Source organism: Podarcis vaucheri (genome assembly GCF_965113315.1).
Source record: "Podarcis vaucheri genome assembly, chromosome: Z".
NCBI lineage: Eukaryota > Metazoa > Chordata > Lepidosauria > Squamata > Lacertidae > Podarcis > Podarcis vaucheri.
In genome coordinates this window covers 49,765,083-49,785,523 of record NC_138758.1, presented here as the reverse complement: position 1 = coordinate 49,785,523, position 20,441 = coordinate 49,765,083, and the positions used below count along the sequence as shown (strand labels likewise).

The window sequence follows — 20,441 nt, the reverse complement described above, 5'->3', positions numbered from 1 at the left end:
GATGTCCCTATTGCCTGAGGCAGCGTGCTTGATGGGGATTACGGTGACCTTGCTGTCTGAGATGTCTCTTGTGCTCCTCTGCTGGCTTTTCAGAGATACTATGGGAAGTCGCTTCCATTTGGGGCAGCGTCGCTGCAGAGGGAAAACGCGGGCCCGCTGAGTGTGGAGCAAGCCCTCGCTGACTATGCAGTTCTCATCATGGCGCTAAAGAAGCAGTACGCAGCACAGGACTCACCTGTCATTGCATTTGGAGGCAGGTGAGGGCTCGCTCGCTGGTTCCTCCTAGCAGTTACCTGCATCTGATGTGTGCGATGTTTTTCGTGCAGGTCTGGCAAAATATTTCCAAGTTGCTGTGGGCCAGCTGCTTTTGGGAGGGGGTCTGTTCTGAGCAGGGAATGAGGCAGATATTTCAAATGTTTAGGCACCACCACCTAAACTTCATAGTAACCAGGATTTCTCCAAAGGGTTGATTTAACTATGGCCAAGGAAGGTGAGGAGAGCTCATGGGCCAAGAGAAGTTGAAGTATGAAAAGGTTGTACCCCAGTATGTTTGGTGAGGGCAATGCTAGCTTTCCCCCATAACTGTGGGTCACTTGAATCGGTATTTACTGTCTTGTTCCAAGATGGCGGCACGTTCATACGCTGCGGCTCTGAGCTCCCAATTTTGTAATCTCCCTGTATACAAGTTGTACAAGTGACAATAAAGTATTTCATTTACTTTGGGACTGTTTAGGTTGGAAGTTCAGTGCCCTGAATGGTATTCTCTCTGGGGTATGCTTCATGGCATGCTTAGTGGGCCACCCTGGACACAGGCCATGCCTTGGCGGATCTTGTCATGTGCTTGTTCTCTACAACACTCCAACTGGAAACACCCCAAAGTCTGCAGGGAAATTATAGCCCTTCCCCTAGGATAATAGCTGTCCCTTCTCTGAAGTAAAAAGATCCTTTGCCTCAAGAACCACACTGAGCAGGGGGCACACTTTTCTTCCCCTCTTAAAGGTAAAGGGACCCCTGACCATTAGGTCCAGTTGTGGCCGACTCTGGGGTTGTGGCGCTCATCTCGCTTTATTGGCCGAGGGAGCCGGCATGCAGCTTCCGGGTCATGTGGCCAGCAGGACTAAGCCGCTTCTGGTGAACCAGAGCAGCGCACAGAAACGCCGTTTACCTTCCCGCTGGAGTGGTGCCTATTTATCTACTTGCACTTTGACATGCTTTCAAACTGCTAGGTTGGCAGGAGCAGGGACCGAGCAATGAGAGCTCACCCCATCACAGGGATTTGAACCGCCAACCTTCTGATCGGCAAGTCCTAGGCTCTGTGGTTTAACTCACAGCGCAACCCACGTCCCTCTTCCCCTCTTACCTGGGGCCAATAATACCCTTTCCTTCTGAGCAATTGGATCTGAGTTTGGCGCGAGCTACTAGGGAAGGGAAGAAGCCAAAGTTCAGCCATTTTGTCCACTTCCTCTTGCCTCATACCTGTGGCTCTTGTGTTCTGACTCTTTGATAATGGCAAATCTGTACCCACTAATTCAGGCAAACAATTTGAAGAGACGACTGTCCCTTTCCAGTGAGCGAGCAGTCCACCTGAATGTCTCATAGTGTCAAAGAATATAACTTGCTTCTTTTTCTCTCTCTTTTCTTCCAGTTATGGAGGGATGCTGAGTGCCTACATGAGAATGAAGTATCCCAACATAGTGGCTGGCGCACTCGCTGCCAGTGCGCCTGTGTTGTCTGTGGCTGGGATCGGAGACTCCAATCAGTTCTTCAAGGATGTCACAGCGGTAAGTTTTAGATGGAAACTTTTGAGTGGGCTCATTTCCCCTTACTAGGCAAACCTCCCAATCTTCAACGTAAAATTGTGTGCCTGAACCTGTGAAGCCGTATGAAAGTCTCAGGCTCCCTCAAAGATGCAATTCACTTAAATCAGAACACTCTTTTTTTCCAGGACTTTCAGAACTACAATCCGGACTGTGCTATGGCCGTACGAGAAGCATTTAGGGAAATCAAAGACCTGTACCTGGCTGGAGGTAAAGTGAGCTCACCTGTCAGACAAGGAACAGCCCCTTGGGAGAGAGGACTTTTAAGCTACGAGACCTCTGGAGCAGCTATAGAATAAACAAATTGCTTTAAAATGGTTTTAGGAAAGCAGTACCACTCCCATCTTGTGTGTGCATAAGAAAATAAACAATTTTTGAAGGAAATGTGCCCACTTTAATTGGGCAGCACTTCTATAGCTAATACGAATGGTCCGTCCACCCCACCCCCCAGTGTAAGCAGTCAGTTGACTAAGCATTGCAGTTTAAAACCATGAGGTCTAGGCACTTCATTTTTCTTTTGAATGAAAGCAGAAAACATCACTCATCCAAGCACTGCGTAGCCCAAACACTATATTTAGGCTGCTGTCCTAAAGCATACTAGCCTCAATGAAATTGGTGAGATGCACTTAATCATGCAACACACTACACACCTCTCTTCTCCACATTCAGCTTACGAGAGGATCAGCCGTGGGATGTCTACATGCCAAAAGCTTTCGTCTAAGGATGATATCTACCAGCTCTTCGGATTTGCCCGGAATGCCTTCACCATGATAGCCATGATGGACTACCCTTACGAGACAGACTTTATGGGCCACTTTCCAGCAAATCCCGTCAAGGTGAGGCCTGCACAGATCAGGCAACTTCATGAACCAGAGAACACTCGACTCCTCCACCTCCACCGGTTTCCACTGGGCTGGGCTAAAGCTCTCGCAGCATGTCTATAGGCCAGGTATACAAAATGAACGCATACCTACCTATAGTAGTCATTTGAATGTTTGCTTATTTTTTAAAATCTCAAAACACACTACCGCCAGCCGCCTTTTGTGGAGCTTGCCTGCCTGGTGCTGATTTATACCTGACACAGGTTAACGTAGTTATAAACTTGGGTTCCTCCTTTTTTTCTTGCAAAGAGACCCTGGTTAATGCTGCAAGTGTTTGCAGGTGCCCTCTCAAACAAAGGCTGCACCAAAGTATTTCTGGTCTGGTCTGTCCACACTGTCTGCTCAACAGGGAGGAAACTGAGCAGGCATTACAGAAGAGGAGGGTGTTTGTTGCCATGTTACAGATGATAAACATAGAATAATAGAAATGTAGAGTTGGAAGGGACCCCAAGGGTCATCTAGTCCAACCCCCTGCTAAGCAGGAATCTCAACTAAAACACCCATGACGGATAGCCATCCAACCTTTCTTAAAAACCTCCAAGGAAGGAGAGTCCTAATATAATACAGTCATACCTCATGTTATGTTTGCTTCATGTTACGTTTTTTCAGGTTGCGTCCCACAGTGACCTGGAGGTACCGGAAAGGGTTACTTCTGGGTTTTGCTACCTGTGCATGCACAGTAGCGCTAAATCACACTTCACGCATGTGCAGTAGCGCCAAATTGTGCCGCGCACCTGTGCAGATACGGCGCTTCAGGTTGTGGGCTTTTCACGTTGCAAACGGGCCTCCGGAACGGATCCCGTTCGCAACCAGAGGTACCACTGTATAGGTACATAATATAAGAAGTATACTGTTTGTATAGCAATGGGATCATTTTATGACTATCTGCTAGGGTGGAATTGCAGGATGTTAATGCTGGAACTCCCCTTTGACTCTAGGTCTGGTAGGCTGAAAATGAACTGGAAACCCAGAAGTTATTCTGTCCGTCTTTTGAACTTTCACCTTAGCCATATCTAGCCTTTGTAAGCAGCTTTTTCCATCATTGTTTTATTTCATTGTTTTGTTTCATTTTTTTGCAGTGACCAATGTATTTTTTAGTTCCAGCTAAGATCCTGTAACTTTCTTCCAATTTCTCTTTGGCTCTCGGAAAACCTAATTTGCTGTGTGTGTTTGTGTGTTTAACTCAGATTGGCTGTGAGCTGATGCTGGAGAGCAAGGACCGGATCAGGGGCTTGGCAGCTCTTAGTGGTGAGTGACTGTAAGACATCTGACTTCCTTCCAAAGTGTACATGAGCACTGTGCTTTCTCTCAGGTTGTGTCGGGCCTGAAAATGTGCAAGTTATCTAGGCTGCATTCGGACAATCCCCTAAGCCACACTTTTGAGGGGAGCAGGGGCAAGCCTTGAGCTTGCGTGCTCCCTTCTCTCTCCTCTCACCTCCCTCCAGCCTTTCTTCAGTGCACAGAGGAAGGTTAGAACATTTCTGCTTCCGGTTTGCACATAAAGCAGGATAAAAGCATGTCTCTGGATTCTGTCTTACAGGCAAACTATGGTTTGCTCAAACTATCATTTAGACAGACTGATAAGCTACTGGGAGATTCTAATCCCTCATATGTGGAGGACGGAGTAGACGAACCTGAGGCTCATTCCCAATCGTCCAGGCTGTGGACTGGGAGGCCATCTGGATGTGGCCACAGGCTTGGAAAAAAATCATGTGCCACTTCCATTCATTTCAGTGGGGCTTCTACCAGAGATCTTCCTCCTGGATTTTGCCCAAAGCCTCTTTCTCTGCCTGAAGAGCAGGCTGGGATGAAGTCTTGCTCGTGATGAACAGGTTGAGGGTGGATTTCTTCCTGCCAGCAGCTGAAGGCCCCTCTCCATTCTGCTGCTGCTCACCTGTGACCAGGTGACGCGGCAGCTGAACAAAGAAAGAGGCATGATCCACCAAAGGCTTGGGCAAGGAGCCCGCCTTTTCCCACACTTTCCCACCAGGGTTGCAGATGTAGACGCCGTCCTCTTTCCTCTTCTGTCTCACTGATCCACCGCCCGTGATGTACAGTTGCTGCCCGTGCACAGCGAGGCCAAACTGACAAAGGTCGAAGGGCGAGAGAGTGAGCAGCGTCCACTGATCACTAACCGGGCAGTAGTATTCCGTCTCGTTCACAGGAACCCATTCCTTAGCCTGTAAAGAACCAAATATCAGAGGGGTGGATCCAGCCCCTGTTCAGTGGAGGGTGAGGGAGGTATGCTGTAGCTCCAGGAGACAGCATGGCCTGCCGGTTGCTCAGACAGACCTGGCACAGAAGTTGTTTTATGGCAGCCTTTCCCTTCCTGGTGCCCCATAGATACAGTGGTGCCCCGCAGGACGAATGCCTCGCAAGACAAAAAACTCGCTAGACGAAAGGTTTTTCCGTTTTCGATTTGCCTCGCAAGACGAATTTCACCTATGGGCTTGCTTCGCAAGACGAAAACGTCTCGCGACTTTGTTTCCTTTGTCTAAAAACAAAGACATGTTTTGTTTATAAAGTTAATTTATTTTCCCTTCAATTTTTGAACTGCTCTTTACAGTATGTGTGACTTTAAAGAGCAGTTAATAAACTGTTGTTGTACCAAATTTGGCTTTGTTTGGACTTTTTTTGACCATAGGAACGCATTAATTGATTTTCAATGCATTCCTATGGGATTTCATGATTCGCAAGACGAAAAATTCGCTAGACGACAAAACTTGCGGAACGAATTAATTTCGTCTTGCGGGGCACCACTGTATTTCAGAATGCAACTCCCGCCAGACCCGCCTAGCCAGTATCCCAGAAACATTGGGAAGGTTGCATGTGAGCCACCCCCGACTTTAAAGAGGTCAGAGAGTATCTCTTGTCAGTTTGTGTAGAAGCTGTGCTGGTGTGCAGTTCCCACTAATTGCACAGGAGACCTTCGCAATGCATTGTTCAGCTGCCCCCCCCCACCCCCTGTGTTAATCAGTTAGTAGGAATGCCAGCAATTTGCTCTGGTTTTAGTTCAAGGGAACACCTGAGCATATGCAGAGGAATGATGATGATGATGATGATGATTTATATGCCCCCCATCTGACTGGCTTGCCCCAGTCACTCTGGATGGCTTCCAACAAATTTTAAAGACCAAGATTGTAATGAAGACTTTTCTGACTTCATCAGGAGACAGACCATGTAGGTGTGTTTCAGGGAACCAGCATTTTCCCCCAAATGATTGCATTTTCTGTCCACGTGTTAGGTTTATTATTTGCAAAACGCCAACCCTTTAAATAAAACATCTAAAACTGACAGGGATCTGTTTCTCCGTCATGGAACCCAATCTGTCTAACTCAGGAATGCTACTTGGTTAAACAAACTTTAAGAGTACGGGTCAAATAGGGAATCAGTCACATAATGGACAGGCCATCCCCCCCCCCCAGATATTCCTCTCTTTTAAAAACCTGCTGGCCAGTTAGTTGGCAGCACCTTTAAAAAATATATTAATCTGTTTGATTAAACTTGGCAGCCTTGTTAATTAGCAAATAAGGGGGAGCCACCTGGCCTTTCAGCCCCAGGTAGTAAAATATATTAGGCTTGCCACATGATCCAGCTACATAGAAATGAAAATTTGGAAGGGGCATGAAGAGTTTCTGTTTTTTTAAAGGGCTTGCTAGTTCTATGTGCCTGGGGTGTGTGTGTGTGTGTGTGGTAAAGTAAGAAATGCTTCAATGCCCTGTCAGGAAACCTAGAATATTGTGGTGTAGAAAGCATTCTCTTCCAACCAGGTACCCTCCCCCACATATATTGGGCCATGTCTCCCATCAGTCTCAGCCAAAATGACTGGTGGTCATTGGTGGTGGGAGGTGGGAGTCTGAAACATCTGGAGGTCACCAGCTTGAGGAAGGGTGCCATGGATCACAAGAAGAGTCCTGCGGCTGAGTCAGGCCAAAGAGGGTCCCTTCAGGTCCAGCATCCTGCTCTCAAAGTGGACACCCAGATTCCTGTGGGGAACCCACTAGCAGGGCCTGAGTGCAACAGCAACTCTTCCCCACGTGTCAATATCGACAGGTCAGCACCTGCCAGGGGCTGTCTTAGGAGGGACACTCTGCTTTCTCTCTAGAGCAGCCTTTCTCAACCTGTAGGGTCCCCAGATGTTGTTGGACTACAACTCCCATCATTCCTGAGCTCTGGCCTTGCTAGCTAGGGATGATGGGAGCTGTAGTTCAACAACATCTGGGGACCCACAGGTTGAGAAAGGCTGCTCCCATTGTCAGACTGTACAGAAGGGGATGCTCCCACTTCTGGGAAGGGAGCCTGGCCACAAGGAACCAGGAAGTGAGAAACGAGAGAACATTGTGTAGCTCAGGGCAACACCAGACACCTGGGGCTGGCGTTTGGCACCACCACAACTCATTAAATAAACGAAGCTCAACATACGTTTGCCAGGGCCCTTCCTCCTACGCAGAAGATTCTGTCTCCGGCAATGGCCATTCCGTGGTCGCACCGGGCAAAAGTCATTGGTTGGTTCCTGACCCAGCGACGCAGGCGGGAGAGATAGCTGTATGTGTCGCGTAAAGCTTTGCCAGCGGCGAATCCCCCTGGTGGAAACGGGCGATAGAAGATTGGGTTGGGTGGCTGGGGTTTTCCCTTTGGGTTGCACAGTAGCCTTTTCCTGTCCTGATCCTCTCAAGGTCCTTCCGGAGTCGAAGTGTCCCTGTGGAGCATGTTGCCTACCACTTAGCCAAGGCCTCTCCCAAGTCTTAAGAGACTGGGTCGTAAAAGGGGGCGCAAAGTGTGTTCACAGCGCTGAGAGCCTCCCTTCTGTGTCTGTAGCATCTCACTATATTGAACGCTGTTCTCCACTCGTTGGCTGCCCCATCATGGCTGTCTCCTCTTCTCTGCTCTTGGCCCTCCCCTCGTGCCCCCGGCAGTCAGTTGAGCATGATAGGAAGGGAGTCTATTCAACCCTCTTCTCAAGCACTCCATTGTGGGGCCCTTCCTTTCCCTTGCTCATGTACCTACTCCTGCCTCTTTTTTTCTTGTTCATTCACTGGGATGCTGCAAATTCAGTACAGTCATACCTCGGGTTAAATGTGCTTCAGGTTGAGTGTTTTCAGGTTGTGTCCCACGGCGACCAGGAAGTAACGGAGCGTGTTACTTCCGGGTTTCACCGCTCATGCATGCGCAGACGCTCAAAATGGCGTCATGCGCGGAAGCGGCGAATCGCCGCAGACGAGGGTTGCGTTCGCTTCAAGATGCAAATGGGGCTCCAGAACGGATCCCGTTCGCATCCAGAGGTACCACTGTACAGATTATTATTTTTTAATACCGCCCTTCAATTTTAATAAATCCCTAGGGCAGTTTCCATAAGAAGCAGAAGATACAAAAATAATTAAAACGCAAATAATACATATCCAAACAAAATAAGGGACGTGAAGAGTAAAGAGGGAACAAGATTTTTAAAGCTAGATTGCTTTTAAGTCTAAAAAGCCTGGGAAAACATTATGGCTTTTGACTGGCACTGAAAGGCGAACAGAGTATGTGCCTGCTGGCCTTCTCTGGGGTGGGCATTCCATCATTGGGGCACCACCACTGAAAAGGACCTCTCTCTCTTCCAGCTGGCCACACAACTCAACCTCACCTGAGGAGTGGGGGAACCTGCATACAGAAGAGCTTAACATACTTCAAATATGTCGGTCTAATGCTGGAAAGGGCTTTAAAGGTCAGAACCAGCACTTTGAATTAAGCCAGTGCATCCATCTGCCATTGTTCTTGGGGTCTTTATTTTATGCTCTTAATTAGTGTACAGTATACTTCAAGTGGTGGGATGCGGGTGGCGCTGTGGGTTAAACCACAGAGCCCAGGACTTGCTGATCAGAAGGTTGGCGGTTCAAATCCGCAATGGGGTGAGCTCCCATTGTTCGGTCCCTGCTCCTGCCAACCTAGCAGTTCGAAAGCATGTCAAAGTGCAGGTAGATAAATAGGTACCTTTCCAGCGGGAAGGTAAACGGCGTTTCCATGCGCTGCTCTGGTTCACCAGAAGCGGCTTACTCATGCTGGCCACATGACCCAGAAGCTGTACGCTGGCTCCCTCAGCCAATAAAGCGAGATGAGCGCCGCAACCCCAGAGTCGGTCACGACTGGACCTAATGGTCAGGGGTCCCTTTACCTTTACCTTATACTTCAAGTGAGATACTTTTGCACCCTGCTCTGGGTCCATTTGATAAAGGGCAAACTTAGAAGTGCAAAGGATGAATACATGAAGCTAATTTGCAACCCCAGCAGCTTCATTCTGAGCTAATGGTGGGTTCCAGATCCTCTTCAGGGGCAGCCCCTAGTAGAGCATATTACAGTAGTCTAAGCTGGAGTTTACAGGAGCATAGATCACAGCCACCTCACCAGGAACCATCCTTTTATGCTTTATCTGTATGCCCCCTTAAAATCAGCAACCCTTTATAGCATAGCTGTCAACTATCCCCTTTTCTTGTGAGGAATCCTATTCGGAATAAGGGAATTTCCCTTAAAAAAGGGAAAACATTGACAGCTATGCTTGATAGCGGTCTGCATTCTAGAATGGCCAACATCCAGCCTCCCACCCCCTCCCTCCACCCTGAGCCAAGACTTCTGATAGTCAAGCCACCAGTGGTCTCTCACCTGAGATGTAGAGGATCCCCTTGTGGGTGGCCCCCGCGTGGTCTGCCACAGGCATTGGGAAGGGCGTGATGAGCTGCCACTTGTTCTCAGCTGGCTGGTACTCCTCTGCCGTGTCGGTGAGCGTCCCCAGCAGGGCTCCCCCGCCCACAGCCACGAGGCAGTCGTTCAGCACCCCTGCGTGGAAGCGAGTCCGCCGTCCCAGCATGCTCGCCGCTTGGAGCCAGCTGCCGTGTCGTGGGTCAAACCTGAACACCTGGAGCCAGGAGGAGGAAAGGGCAATGGCAGAGGAACCCCCTCTGGCACCCCGGGCGGGGTAGCCCGCACAGAGTGCGCATGCACGGCATCCTGTATGGAGTGCGCATGTGCGGCAGCTCGTATGGAGTGCGCATGTGCGGCAGCCCATACGGTCACTGTGCAAGAGGCAGTAAAGCAGCACCCTTATGGAGTGTGTGCACCCTCTGCCACTCTACAGCTGGGGGAAGGCAGGGGCCATCTGTTCTCATGTTGCCACCCTCTGGACCTCACATGGGTGAGGCACACAAAGAAGGGCCTCAGAGGATGATCTCAGCGTCTGGGTCAGTTCACATGGCGGTCCTTCAGGTATTGTGGTCCTCGGCCATTAAAGGCTTTATAGGACAAAACCAGGTTGGTCCTGAAACGGATTGGCAGCCAGTGCAGTCGGGTGTAATATTCTCAAACAGTTTTGCCCCTGCGAGCAACTTGGCTGTGGAATCCTTCAGCAGCTTGACAAGGATTCTGTGGGGCACAGATTTGAGTCCATGGAGCATGCCTTCCTTGCCCCAAGCCCTTTCCAAAGTGCCCCTAGTGTTTCTGGGGTGTGTGGTGGATGGCAGGGAACTGGAACTGGAGTGTGACCTGAGTTACTAGGTAGGAGACTAAATAGCTCCCCACATTAAGATGTCCTCATTATGTAGACGCGATGTGGAGGACAACAGAATGGGGGCAGGTGAAAGGGAACGGGATGGTTGGGAAATGGTTTGGCTGCAAATGTAGAGGAACTGATCTGAGATGATCTGGGGTGGAGTGGGGGGCAAATCAGTTGAAGGACTTTTATGTGGCAGTTTGGGAAATTAGCCAACATGCCTTCTGTGACGTTTAAATTCTAAACCTGCACCTGTACATATAAATTAGAGTGGTACCTCTGGTTGCGAACGGGATCCGTTCTGGAGCCCCGTTCGCAACCTGAGCAGAACGCAACCCGCGTTTGTGTGGGTTGTGATTCGCCACTTCTGCACATGCGCGTGACGTCATTTTGAGCGTCTGCACATGCGCGAGCGGCAAAACCCGGAAGTAACCCTTTCCGGTACCTCCGGGTCGCCGTGGGACGCAACCTGAAAACATTTAACCCGAAGCGTCATTAACCCAAGATATGACTGTATTAAAGGTAAAGGTACCCCTGACCATTAGGTCCAGTCGTGGCCGACTCTAGGGTTGCAGCGCTCATCTCGCTTTATTGGCCGAGGGAGCCGGCGTTTGTTCGTAGACAGCTTCCGGGTCATGTGGCCAACATGACTAAGCCGCTTCTGGTGAACCAGAGCAGCGCACGGAAATGCCATTTATCTTCCCGCTGGAGTGGTACCTATTTATCTACTTCCACTTTGACGTGCTTTCAAACTGTTAGGTTGGCAGGAACAGGGACCGAGCAACGGGAGCTCACCCCGTCGCAGGGATTCGAACCGCTGACCTTCTAATCGGCAAGTCCGAGGCTCTGTGGTTTAACCCACAGTGCCACCTGTTTCCCAACTGACTGTATGACTGTATTAGCACATGTAAACTCTGCAAAATTGTGCCTCTGGGCCCCAGATCTTTTACATCCCTGCCGGGTCCTGTGACTGCCGTAGTAATGTGGCATTCCACATAGGATGGCTTTGTTGTGGGCTGCAGAACCCATCTTGCCCCTCAGATGCCACACCAATTTATACTATGCCCATCTGAAATATTTGCGCTTGCTTCATCCACCAGCCCAAACCTATTCTTTCAGCCTTTCCCCTCCCGCATTCCAGGTTTGGGGGGGTGGGGAGGAGATGCAAAAATAAAATAAAAAATCAGTAGCATCAAGTCTTTCCTTCTCCCTTTTGCATACTGGGGTTGGGGGGAAAATACAAAAAAGTTACTAGCACCAAGTCTTTGGGGCATCATTCTTGCATAGGACCTGGGGGGGGGGGTTGGGGGGCAGCAACTCTTAAATGTTATCAGGCTGGAGTTCCATCAGTTGAAAGGGGAAATGTTTGAGCGTTTGCAAGTGTAAGCAAAACGATGTGACTCAGCTAGAGGTGTTTACTCTCATTCCAGAAGAATGCGTGGCCTTTTACAAGCCCCAAACAGTGCTTCAAAGGCTGCCGGTTAACCAAAGTCCTGAGCAGGAACACTCCCACTGGGTAACTGGGGTAACTACAGCATTTTGTTGTAAGTCTCCCCTTGATAGTAGGTGGACAAGGAATACACACCCGCACAAGAGAGGTCTCCCAGATAGATCAAAGGAGAACTGAGGTTATAAAGAACACAGAGTGTGGACCTATCAACATGGGCAGAGCTTGTGAAATCCATGCAGTTTGTTCACTTAACTGGGATAAAGAGGTACAGTCATACCTCGGGTTAGAGACGCTTTAGGTTGGGTTTTTTCGGGTTGTTGTTGTTTAGTCGTTTAGTCGTGTCCGACTCTTCGTGACCCCATGGACCAGAGCACGCCAGGCACTTCTGTCCTCCACTGCCTCCCGCAGTTTGATCAAACTCATGCTAGTAGCTTCAAGAACACCATCCAACCATCTCATTCTCTGTCGTCCCCTTCTCCTTGTGCCCTCCATCTTTCCCAACATCAGGGTCTTTTCCAGGGAGTCCTCTCTTCTCATGAGGTGGCCAAAGTATTGGAGCCTCAGCTTCACGATCTGTCCTTCCAGTGAGCACTCAGGGCTGATTTCCTTCAGAATGGAGAGGTTTGATCTTCTTGCAGTCCATGGGACTCTCAAGAGTCTCCTCCAGCACCATAATTCAAAAGCATCAATTCTTCGGCGATCAGCCTTCTTTATGGTCCAGCTCTCACTTCCATACATCACTACTGGGAAAACCATGGCTTTTACTATACGGAGCACCAAAACCCAGAAGTACCGAAACGGGTTACTTTTGGGTTTCGGCGGTCATGCATGTGCAGAAGTGCCGAATCGCAACCCAACTGCCGGTTGCAAACACTGTGGGTTGTGAACGTGCATCCCGCATGGATCACGTTCACAACCCGAGCGTCCACTGCGGTGCCCTGGCCCTTGGAAACTGCCTAGTTGTCTCTGGGAAGGTCCACTTTGCAGACTTAATGCTGTTGCTTCAGAAAGCCCAGAACTAAGAATTCTATTACTGTTACCCACCCAGAAGGTCCCAGGAAGGGTAACAGTAATGTAAGATAGAGTCATACCTCAGGTTACAGACGCTTCAGGTTGCGCAATTTCAGGTTATGCACCACACCGAACCCGGAAGTACCGGAACGGGTTAATTCCGGGGTTCAGCTCTTGCGCATGCGCAGAAGCACTAAAATCGCACTTTGCGCATGCGCAGAAGGGCTGAATCGCGACCGCTGCAGGTTGTGAACGTGCCTCCTGCACGGATCATGTTCGCAACCCGAGCGTCCGCTTTACAATGTTAGAAACAGTTTAAAGCAAATTACAATCACAACTAGAGTGGGTCCTAAAAATATTTATCTCAGGTGTCAACGGCCAGGGTAGAGAGGTGTGTCTTCAGCACCATAAAAGCTGCATAATGAAGGTGCTTAGGCCTACCTCCCAGGCCGCCAGCACCACCCACATTTCTGATAGTGGAGCAATTATTCTGAGGGCCTTCCCTCCACCCGAGGGTCTATAGGGAAGGAGGCGGTCTTTCACATATTTGCATCCCAAGTTGTTTACGGCTTTAAAAGCTAGCATGAGCACCCTAAATTGAACCAGGAAAATGAATGCAATTGTTTTAAATGGGGATTATATAAATTATAAATTGAACCCCAACCAGTAATCTGCATTTGGGCCAACTGAAGTTTCCAAGTCGTCTTCAAGGGTAGCCCCATGTAGAGCACATTGCGGTAATCCAGCCTGGAAGCTAGTTCCAGAGTATGGAACTACCATGTCAGAGATGAGACTCGTTATGTGCCCAACTGGGTAAGCTTTCCACTCACTCAGATGAGAGTGCTTATTGTGATTCCCACCTGTACCCCTTTATTGCAGCCTGATTTTTGCAGCAGTCACTCTTTGTCCCTTTATGTACTAAGACTGCTGTCTTCGGTGCTTCCTCCTCTGAGGATTAAAGGGCTCATTCTTTGGGGACTGGGGTGCCTTTTGCTTGCACATACACCTATGGGCCTGTTGCCTTTGTCCATGGAGTTTTCTTGGCAGGGATACTGGAGTGGCTTGCCAGTTCCTGATCCAGGTGGATCACGTTTTTGAATTGATGCTTTTGAATTCTGGTGCTGGAGGAGACTCTTGGACTGCAAGAAGATCAAACCTATCCATTCTGAAGGAAATCAGCCCTGAGTGCTCACTGGAAGGACAGATCCTGAAGCTGAGGCTCCAAGACTTTGGCCACCTCACGAGAAGAGAAGACTCCCTGGTAAAGACCCTGATGTTGGGAAAGATGGAGGGTGCAAGTAGAAGGGGACGACAGAGGACAAGATGGTGGGACAGTGTTCTTGAAGCTACCAGCATGAGTCTGACCAAACTGTGGGAGGCAGTGGAAGACAGGAGTGCCTGGCGTGCTCTGGTCTAGGGGGTCACGAAGAGTTGGACACGACTAAACGACTAAACAACAACACCACCTATGGGCACTCATAACTTTGCTGGGATGTGGGTTTGGAGGGTGGACCCCCTGGTATCTCTGGGGCTGTGCTGCCACCAATGATTGTGCAAGGTTTAGAGCAAACTGTGCACACACGCACATATAAAGGAAGCAAGGATTAGGTGGAGATGCAGAAACACAGATTAAGTTTGTCTTTTTAAAAAATCAACCTCTGAGAACAGAATTGGGGGGTGGGTGGGACAGTGTCTGGAACAAAGGCTATCCCAATGCATTTGTACAAACAAACGAGAAAACATCATGAGATGGTTAGCGTTGGCTTTCTGAGGAACTAGCTTTCACAATGAGTGACCTAGAAGCAGAGACCCTAATAGGAACAGATAGGGAACAATGATACGTATTTGGGCTATCTACCTTTGTCCTTTTCTAGACTTAAGTTGTGTGTGAGTGAGCTGCTGTAGGCTTCTCTTCGTTTTAAGCTTTGTGCTTACCTGGTTCGAAGGACATTGTCCTGTAGGGTCAAACCTGTCCTGGCCCCCCATCACAAAGACAAAGCCTTGGATCACAGCAACACAGTGGTTGTACAGGGGCCTGTGAAGTTGCCCAATCTTTTTCCACAAAAGGCAGTTCCGATCAGCAGCCCACATGCTGCCACAGATGGTGTTGTCCGCAGATCTGCCACCAAGGACAACCAGCATGTCAACGCCGGCACGGACCTTGGTTCGCTCGCTCTGCAGAGTCGGCTGAGCATGCAGCTGTGAGTGATAATCCAAGGCCTCCTGGAGGTACTGGCAGCAGGTGGGTTCTGTCTTCATGAAGGGCACGTCCTGGACGAACTTCTGCAGGTCGTGGAGAGGTATGAGGGGAAACCGAATGTGCTGCAAAACCTCGGCTGCATCTTCCAGGTGTGTGCTGTTGTGGCGCAGCCAGCATTCCGCTGCATGGAACAGTTCCAGCTCACTGAATTCCTCGGTGTCTGCAGTGTCTAAGATCTCACACAGAGTAGCAGCATCCAGCTCCTGCAGCTGCGCCGGATCTGCCAAAATGCTGCTGCAGTGCCGACTCACGCAGCTCATAGCTTTCTGCCTCAACTCTTTCGGGCCAAGCCTCTTTGCGATCTCGAGGACTGCTAGGCAGGTGTTCTGATCCAAGCCCTCATCCAGAAACCGGAAGCACAAGCACATCACATCGCGCACCAGCAGCACCTCTGCTGCCTGGAAGGTCTCCTCAACATTCTGGAGTGTCAGCTCCAGCTTGTTGGAGTAGACAAAGGACAGGATGTTTTGCAGGCCCTGGGCGGTGACGCGCGGCAGCTTGATGTGACTGTTGTGACTTGCAGCATCTCTGGAAAAATGCATCTTGCAGTAGTTGCTGGCTGCAGCCAGAATGACTTTGTGCGCAGAGAAAGAGACTCCCTCTGCCTCCAGTGTGACATCGCACAAGATGTTCTTCGTGCGCAGATTCCTGAGGCCCTCTAGAAGTTTGGACAGGTAGGTGTCTGAGCAAAGACTCTGGCTCTTGGCCCTGACTGGGCTGGCAAGATACATCCCTCCCAAAGCTGCAGTCTGGTAATCCACCGGCGGTAGCCTTAGAAGACCTCCCCAGGCACCCTCTAACGGAAAGAGAGTTCAGGGCCTGTTCTTAAAATCTAAAGGCATGCCTCTTGAACAGAGAACTCCAACTGGTGCTTACTCTAGAAGTGGGGCTGCCTGAAGTTTTTGTTTGGGCTACTATGAGAGCAGGTCAGCTGACATGTCATATCCAAGAACACCATTTCCTTACCCCCCCCCCACCACGAGCCTATTCATGTCCACAAAGGTGCAGTATCTACTCAGCTTCCTGGTCATGCCTGAAGTGGCTTGCAGCGGGCCAGGCAAGCAAGTCCAGACCTGCCTGCAGGTTTTTTGAGTCCTTGCCTAGGATCAGGCTGCTGCACCCACTGGCCTTGCGTGTGAGTGTTTGCTAGGTGGCAGCATAGGCAGAGGAAAGCTCTGCTTCCAGCTGTTTCTCTAGCATCTACCAGTTACGATACCTTGCTAAGTTCAAGCTGCTGGTTTTGATGTATAGCTTGGGACCAGGCAGTGGTTTTTTCCTAAAAGAAATGTTTAGGAGTACTCTCATTTTCCTACTCATATTGAAATAAAAAGGTAAAGGGACCCCTGACCGTTAGGGCCAGTTGTGGCCGACTCTGGAGTTGCGGCACTCACCTCGCGTTATTGGCTGAGGGAGCCAGCGTACAGCTTCCGGGTCATGTGGCCAGCAAGACTAAGCCGCTTCTGGCAAACCAGAGCAGCACACGGAAACGCCGTTTACCTTCCTGCCGGAGCGGTACCTATTTATCTACTTGCACTTTGATGTGCTTTCGAACTGCTAGGTGGGCAGGAGCAGGGACCGAGCAATGGGAGCTCACCCCGTTACGGGGATTCGAACCGCCGACCTTCTGATCGGCAAGTCCTAGGTTCTGTGGTTTAACCCACAGCGCCACCCATATTGAAATACTGCCCCTCAATAAGGCCAAATTGAGATTCACAAAATGTTTAGGGGTACGCGTGCCCCTGCGTCCCCCCCAGAAACAAAGCACTGGGACCAGGACACCTGAGAGATTGTCTCACCCCTTGTATACTGTGTTCTGCAGGTCCTAATTTAACAGGTCCTTTCTGTGCAATCCTCTTGGGTTGCGGCACCTACCCTTTTGGAATCTCCCCTGCCCTGGAAAGAATATTCAATAGAATTCTTCTTTTTTTGACACCAACTGAAGACTTCTGTCTTCCCACAAGTTCAGATCTTTCCCAGATGGTATCTATATTAGAATTGCTTTCAAGATGTTTTTAAGATGAAGGGGGTGGAGAGATTCCCCTACAAAGAAAAGATGCAGCATTTGGGACTATTTTGTTTGGAGGAAAGGCAACTAAGAGGTGACATAATAGAAGTTTATAAAATCATGCATGACATGGACAGAGGGGACAGAAAAGTCCCTCCCCCGCCCCCGTCAGCACAAGACCTCATGGGAATCCAGTGAAGCTGATTGTTGGAAGATTCAGGACAGAGAAAAGAAAGGACTTCTTATTGCAGGGCAAAGTTAAACTATGGCATTCACTCCCAGAGGAAGTAGCGATGGCTGCTGATTTGGATGGCCTTAAAAGAGGATTGGATGAATTCATGGAGGAGGGCAATGCTATGAATGACTTCTAGCCACAGTGGCCCTCCTCTCCTTCCATGGTCAGAGGCAATAAATACTTCTGAATCCCAGTTTCTGGAAACCACAGGAGGGGAGGGAGAGGGCTCCTGTGCTCACGTTTTGCTCGTGGGTTTCCCATTGAAGAATCTGCTTGACCACCATGAAAACAGGATGCTGGACTAAATGTTCCACTGGCTGGATCCAACAGGCTATTCTTACATTCTCAAGTGTTTTTATTGTTTATTTCTTGTTGTCTGATGTCCTCGGTTCCTTTGGGGAGGAAGGGCAGGATGTAAATTTAATTATTTCTGTTGAATGACTATGATTTTACTAAATTATATTAAGGGTTTCGATGATCTATTGTTGTGGTTTGCTTTGTTTGATGCCCAGAATGGCTTGGGCAGCCCAGTAAGATGGGTGGCATATAACAACAAAAACAGCAGCAGCAGCAACAACAACAACAACAAATTAATTGCTGCTATTATTATTATTATTATTATTATTAATGTTACTGTATTTGTTATTATAGTGTTTACAGTGGGCTTCCCCCCTTCCCCTCACTGTGCTATTGTGATTATTGTCAGCCACTTTGATCTCAACTTACGTTGCTGGAAAAAGCAAAACGCAGTCATACCTCGGGTTATGAACGCTGCGGGTTGCGCATTTTCAGGTTGCGGACCGCGCCGAACCCAGAAGTACTGGAACAATTTACTTCTGGGTTTCGGCACTCGTGCATGCGCAGAAGCGCAAAATGACGTCACGTGCATGCGCAGAAGCGCCGAATCGCGTCACGCTCGTGCGCAGATGCAACACTTCAGGCTACGAGCGCTGCGGGTTGTGAATGTGCCTCCTGCACGGATGGATCACGTTCGCAACCGGAGGTACGACTGTACACATATTAAATAAATCAAACATCATCATCATCATCGCTATTGTTATTATTAAACATACTGATGTTAATAATAATAATAATAATAATAATAATAATAATAATAATAATAATTTATTATTTATACCCCGCCCATCTGGCTGGGCCTCCCCAGCCACTCTGGGCGGCTTCCATAAAAACCGAAAATACAGTAAAATATCACACGTTAAAAACTTCCCTCAACAGGGCTGCCTTAAGATGTCTTCTGAATGCCAGGTAGTTGTTTATCGCTTTGACATCTGCTGGAAGGGCGTTCCACAGGGCGGGCGCCACCACCGAGAAGGCCCTCTGCCTGGTTCCCTGTAGCTTTGCTTCTCGCAATGAGGGAACCGCCAGAAGGCCCTCGGCGCTGGACCTCAGCGTCCGGGCAGAATGATGGGGGTGGAGACACTCCATCAGGTATACTGGACCGAGGCCATTTAGGGCTTTAAAGGTCAACACCAGCACTTTGAATTGTGCTCAGAAACGTACTGGCCCCTTGAAATGAGCAGCATCATAACCTCCTCCCCTTTACTCACTAGGGCTGCTCTATAACTCCACTGGGATAGTTCCATGTTTCGATATTTACAAGCTGTACCAGAAATGTGCTGACCCCACAGGTTGTGGAACAGGATCAGATGCCGCTGCATGGGACTATCAGGTATGCCTGGGGGAAGAGGAGTGAAATTTAACGAGAGCGCCACCTTCACCCGCCAGATGCTGTGTCGACTCTGACTACCACCAGCCCTGCTGGGTGACGGGCTTCTCCCAGATTTTGGAATCCCCTCCCTAGAGAAGCCAGACTGGCTCCTTCCTTGTTGTCCTTCCACCAGCAGGTGAAGATTATTTATTTATTTTTTTGTTCCAACAGGCTTTTGGGGAAATCCCTGCTCCTAATGAAAGGCCTGGTGCTGTGCTGCATGGTTTTAACAGATTGTGTGTTTTAATTATACCAGTGTTTGTTTTTTAATGGAAACCCCCTCCCCCACGTTTTTAATTGTTCTTATTTTTATCAGCAAGCTGCTCTGAGTCCCTGTGAGGGAGAAAGGCAGGGTATAAATGAATATATTTTAACGAAGATGGGGATTTAGTCCAAAAGTCTGAAGCACATCAGGTTGGCAAAGGTCGCTCTCCATGCTTTATGGCAGGGGCCAGCAACCTTTTTCAGCAGGGGGCCAGTCCACTGCCCCACAGACCTTGTGGGGGGCCGGACTATATTTTTTTTTTGCGGGGGGGGCGGGGCGGACGAATTCCTGTGCCCCACAGGTAACCCAGAGAAGCATTTTAAATAAAAGGACACATTCTACTCATGTAAAAACACGCTGATTCCCGGGCCGTCTGTGGGCCAAATTGAGAAGGTGATTGGGCCGGATTCGGCCCCCGGGCCTTAGTTTGCCTACCCATGCTTTTTTCTTTCTTTCGCTATCTCAAATCTTCTGCCCAGTGATACTAATCGTATCATTAAATACAATTAGTTGTATTTAATGATTCTTAAACTGCCTTCCAATATAAGAACTGGTTTGCAGTAGCCAATAACAACAGCAAATGAACAAGTCTGATAAATCAATCGGAGGGAGAAGGACTTTCCTTTGTTCAGGATATCCATACCGTACAGTAATTCCTAGGGTTAAGTATGCTTCAGGTTGAGTGTTTTCAGGTTACGCTCTGCAGCGACCCGGAAGTAACGGAACGTGCTACTTCTGGGTTTTGCCGTTCGTGCATGCGCAGACGCTCAAAATGACATCACGTGCATGCACAGAAGCGGCAAATCGCGACATGTGCAGACACGCAGTCGTGGGTTGCATTCTACTCAGGATGCGAACGGGGCTCCGGAACGGATCCCGTTCGCATCCAGAGGTACCACTGTATGTAGTTTTACAATCTTCCATCCTATTTTCCCTTCTACACTTAGTGAGCTCCCCCCCCCCCACTAAATTTAAGCATCCAAAACACTTCAGCTGCTGCCCATAGGGAAAGATGCTCTAGACCAGGAATTGGCAAGGTTTACTGGGCATGGGCTGGATCACTCCTGCAGAGATCCTCTGTGGGCCGGACCAGTGCAGTGCGACTTCGGAAATCGCATCTGCGCATGTCTGCGACGCTGGAAATCGCTTCTGCACATGCCCAGATGCCAAAAACCGTGCCTGCGCAGAAGCAATTTCTGGCGTCTGTGCAGAAGCAATTTCCGGCGCCGCAGACATGCGCAGAAGCAATTGCCGGAGCTGTGGAAG

General features: G+C 49.2%; 2 protein-coding genes across 2 annotated transcripts in view; one reads left to right on the top strand and one right to left on the bottom strand.

Moving 5' to 3' along the window:
- DPP7 (dipeptidyl peptidase 7) overlaps positions 1 to 20,441 on the top strand; it is a 31,657-nt gene that overhangs the window by 3,615 nt on the left and 7,601 nt on the right. The window contains exons 4-9 of the mRNA XM_082208949.1: positions 94 to 257; positions 1,646 to 1,781; positions 1,946 to 2,027; positions 2,487 to 2,653; positions 3,886 to 3,946; positions 18,753 to 18,871. Coding sequence (XP_082065075.1) covers positions 94 to 257; positions 1,646 to 1,781; positions 1,946 to 2,027; positions 2,487 to 2,653; positions 3,886 to 3,946; positions 18,753 to 18,871 — 729 coding nt within the window. The remainder of the gene's footprint in view (positions 1 to 93; positions 258 to 1,645; positions 1,782 to 1,945; positions 2,028 to 2,486; positions 2,654 to 3,885; positions 3,947 to 18,752; positions 18,872 to 20,441) is intronic.
- Positions 3,953 to 16,300, bottom strand: LOC309524335 (kelch-like protein 9). Its single transcript, XM_082208914.1, has 4 exons — positions 14,617 to 16,300; positions 9,338 to 9,590; positions 7,121 to 7,281; positions 3,953 to 4,878 (listed from the first exon to the last, which is right to left on the bottom strand). Exons 1-4 carry the CDS (start codon positions 15,670 to 15,672, stop codon positions 4,441 to 4,443), a joined length of 1,908 nt encoding a protein of 635 aa, XP_082065040.1. The 5' UTR covers positions 15,673 to 16,300; the 3' UTR covers positions 3,953 to 4,440.

Bases quoted from the DNA above. Each gene is read 5' to 3' on its own strand.
- LOC309524335 (XM_082208914.1), bottom strand. From the start codon at position 15,672: ATGTATCTTGCCAGCCCAGTCAGGGCCAAGAGCCAGAGTCTTTGCTCA. The intron at 9,591-14,616 runs GTAAGCACAAAG...TCCTGGCTCCAG, and splicing joins GACAATGTCCTTCGAACCAG to GTGTTCAGGTTTGACCCACG. The intron at 7,282-9,337 runs GTGAGAGACCAC...CGTTTCCACCAG, and splicing joins GGGGATCCTCTACATCTCAG to GGGGATTCGCCGCTGGCAAA.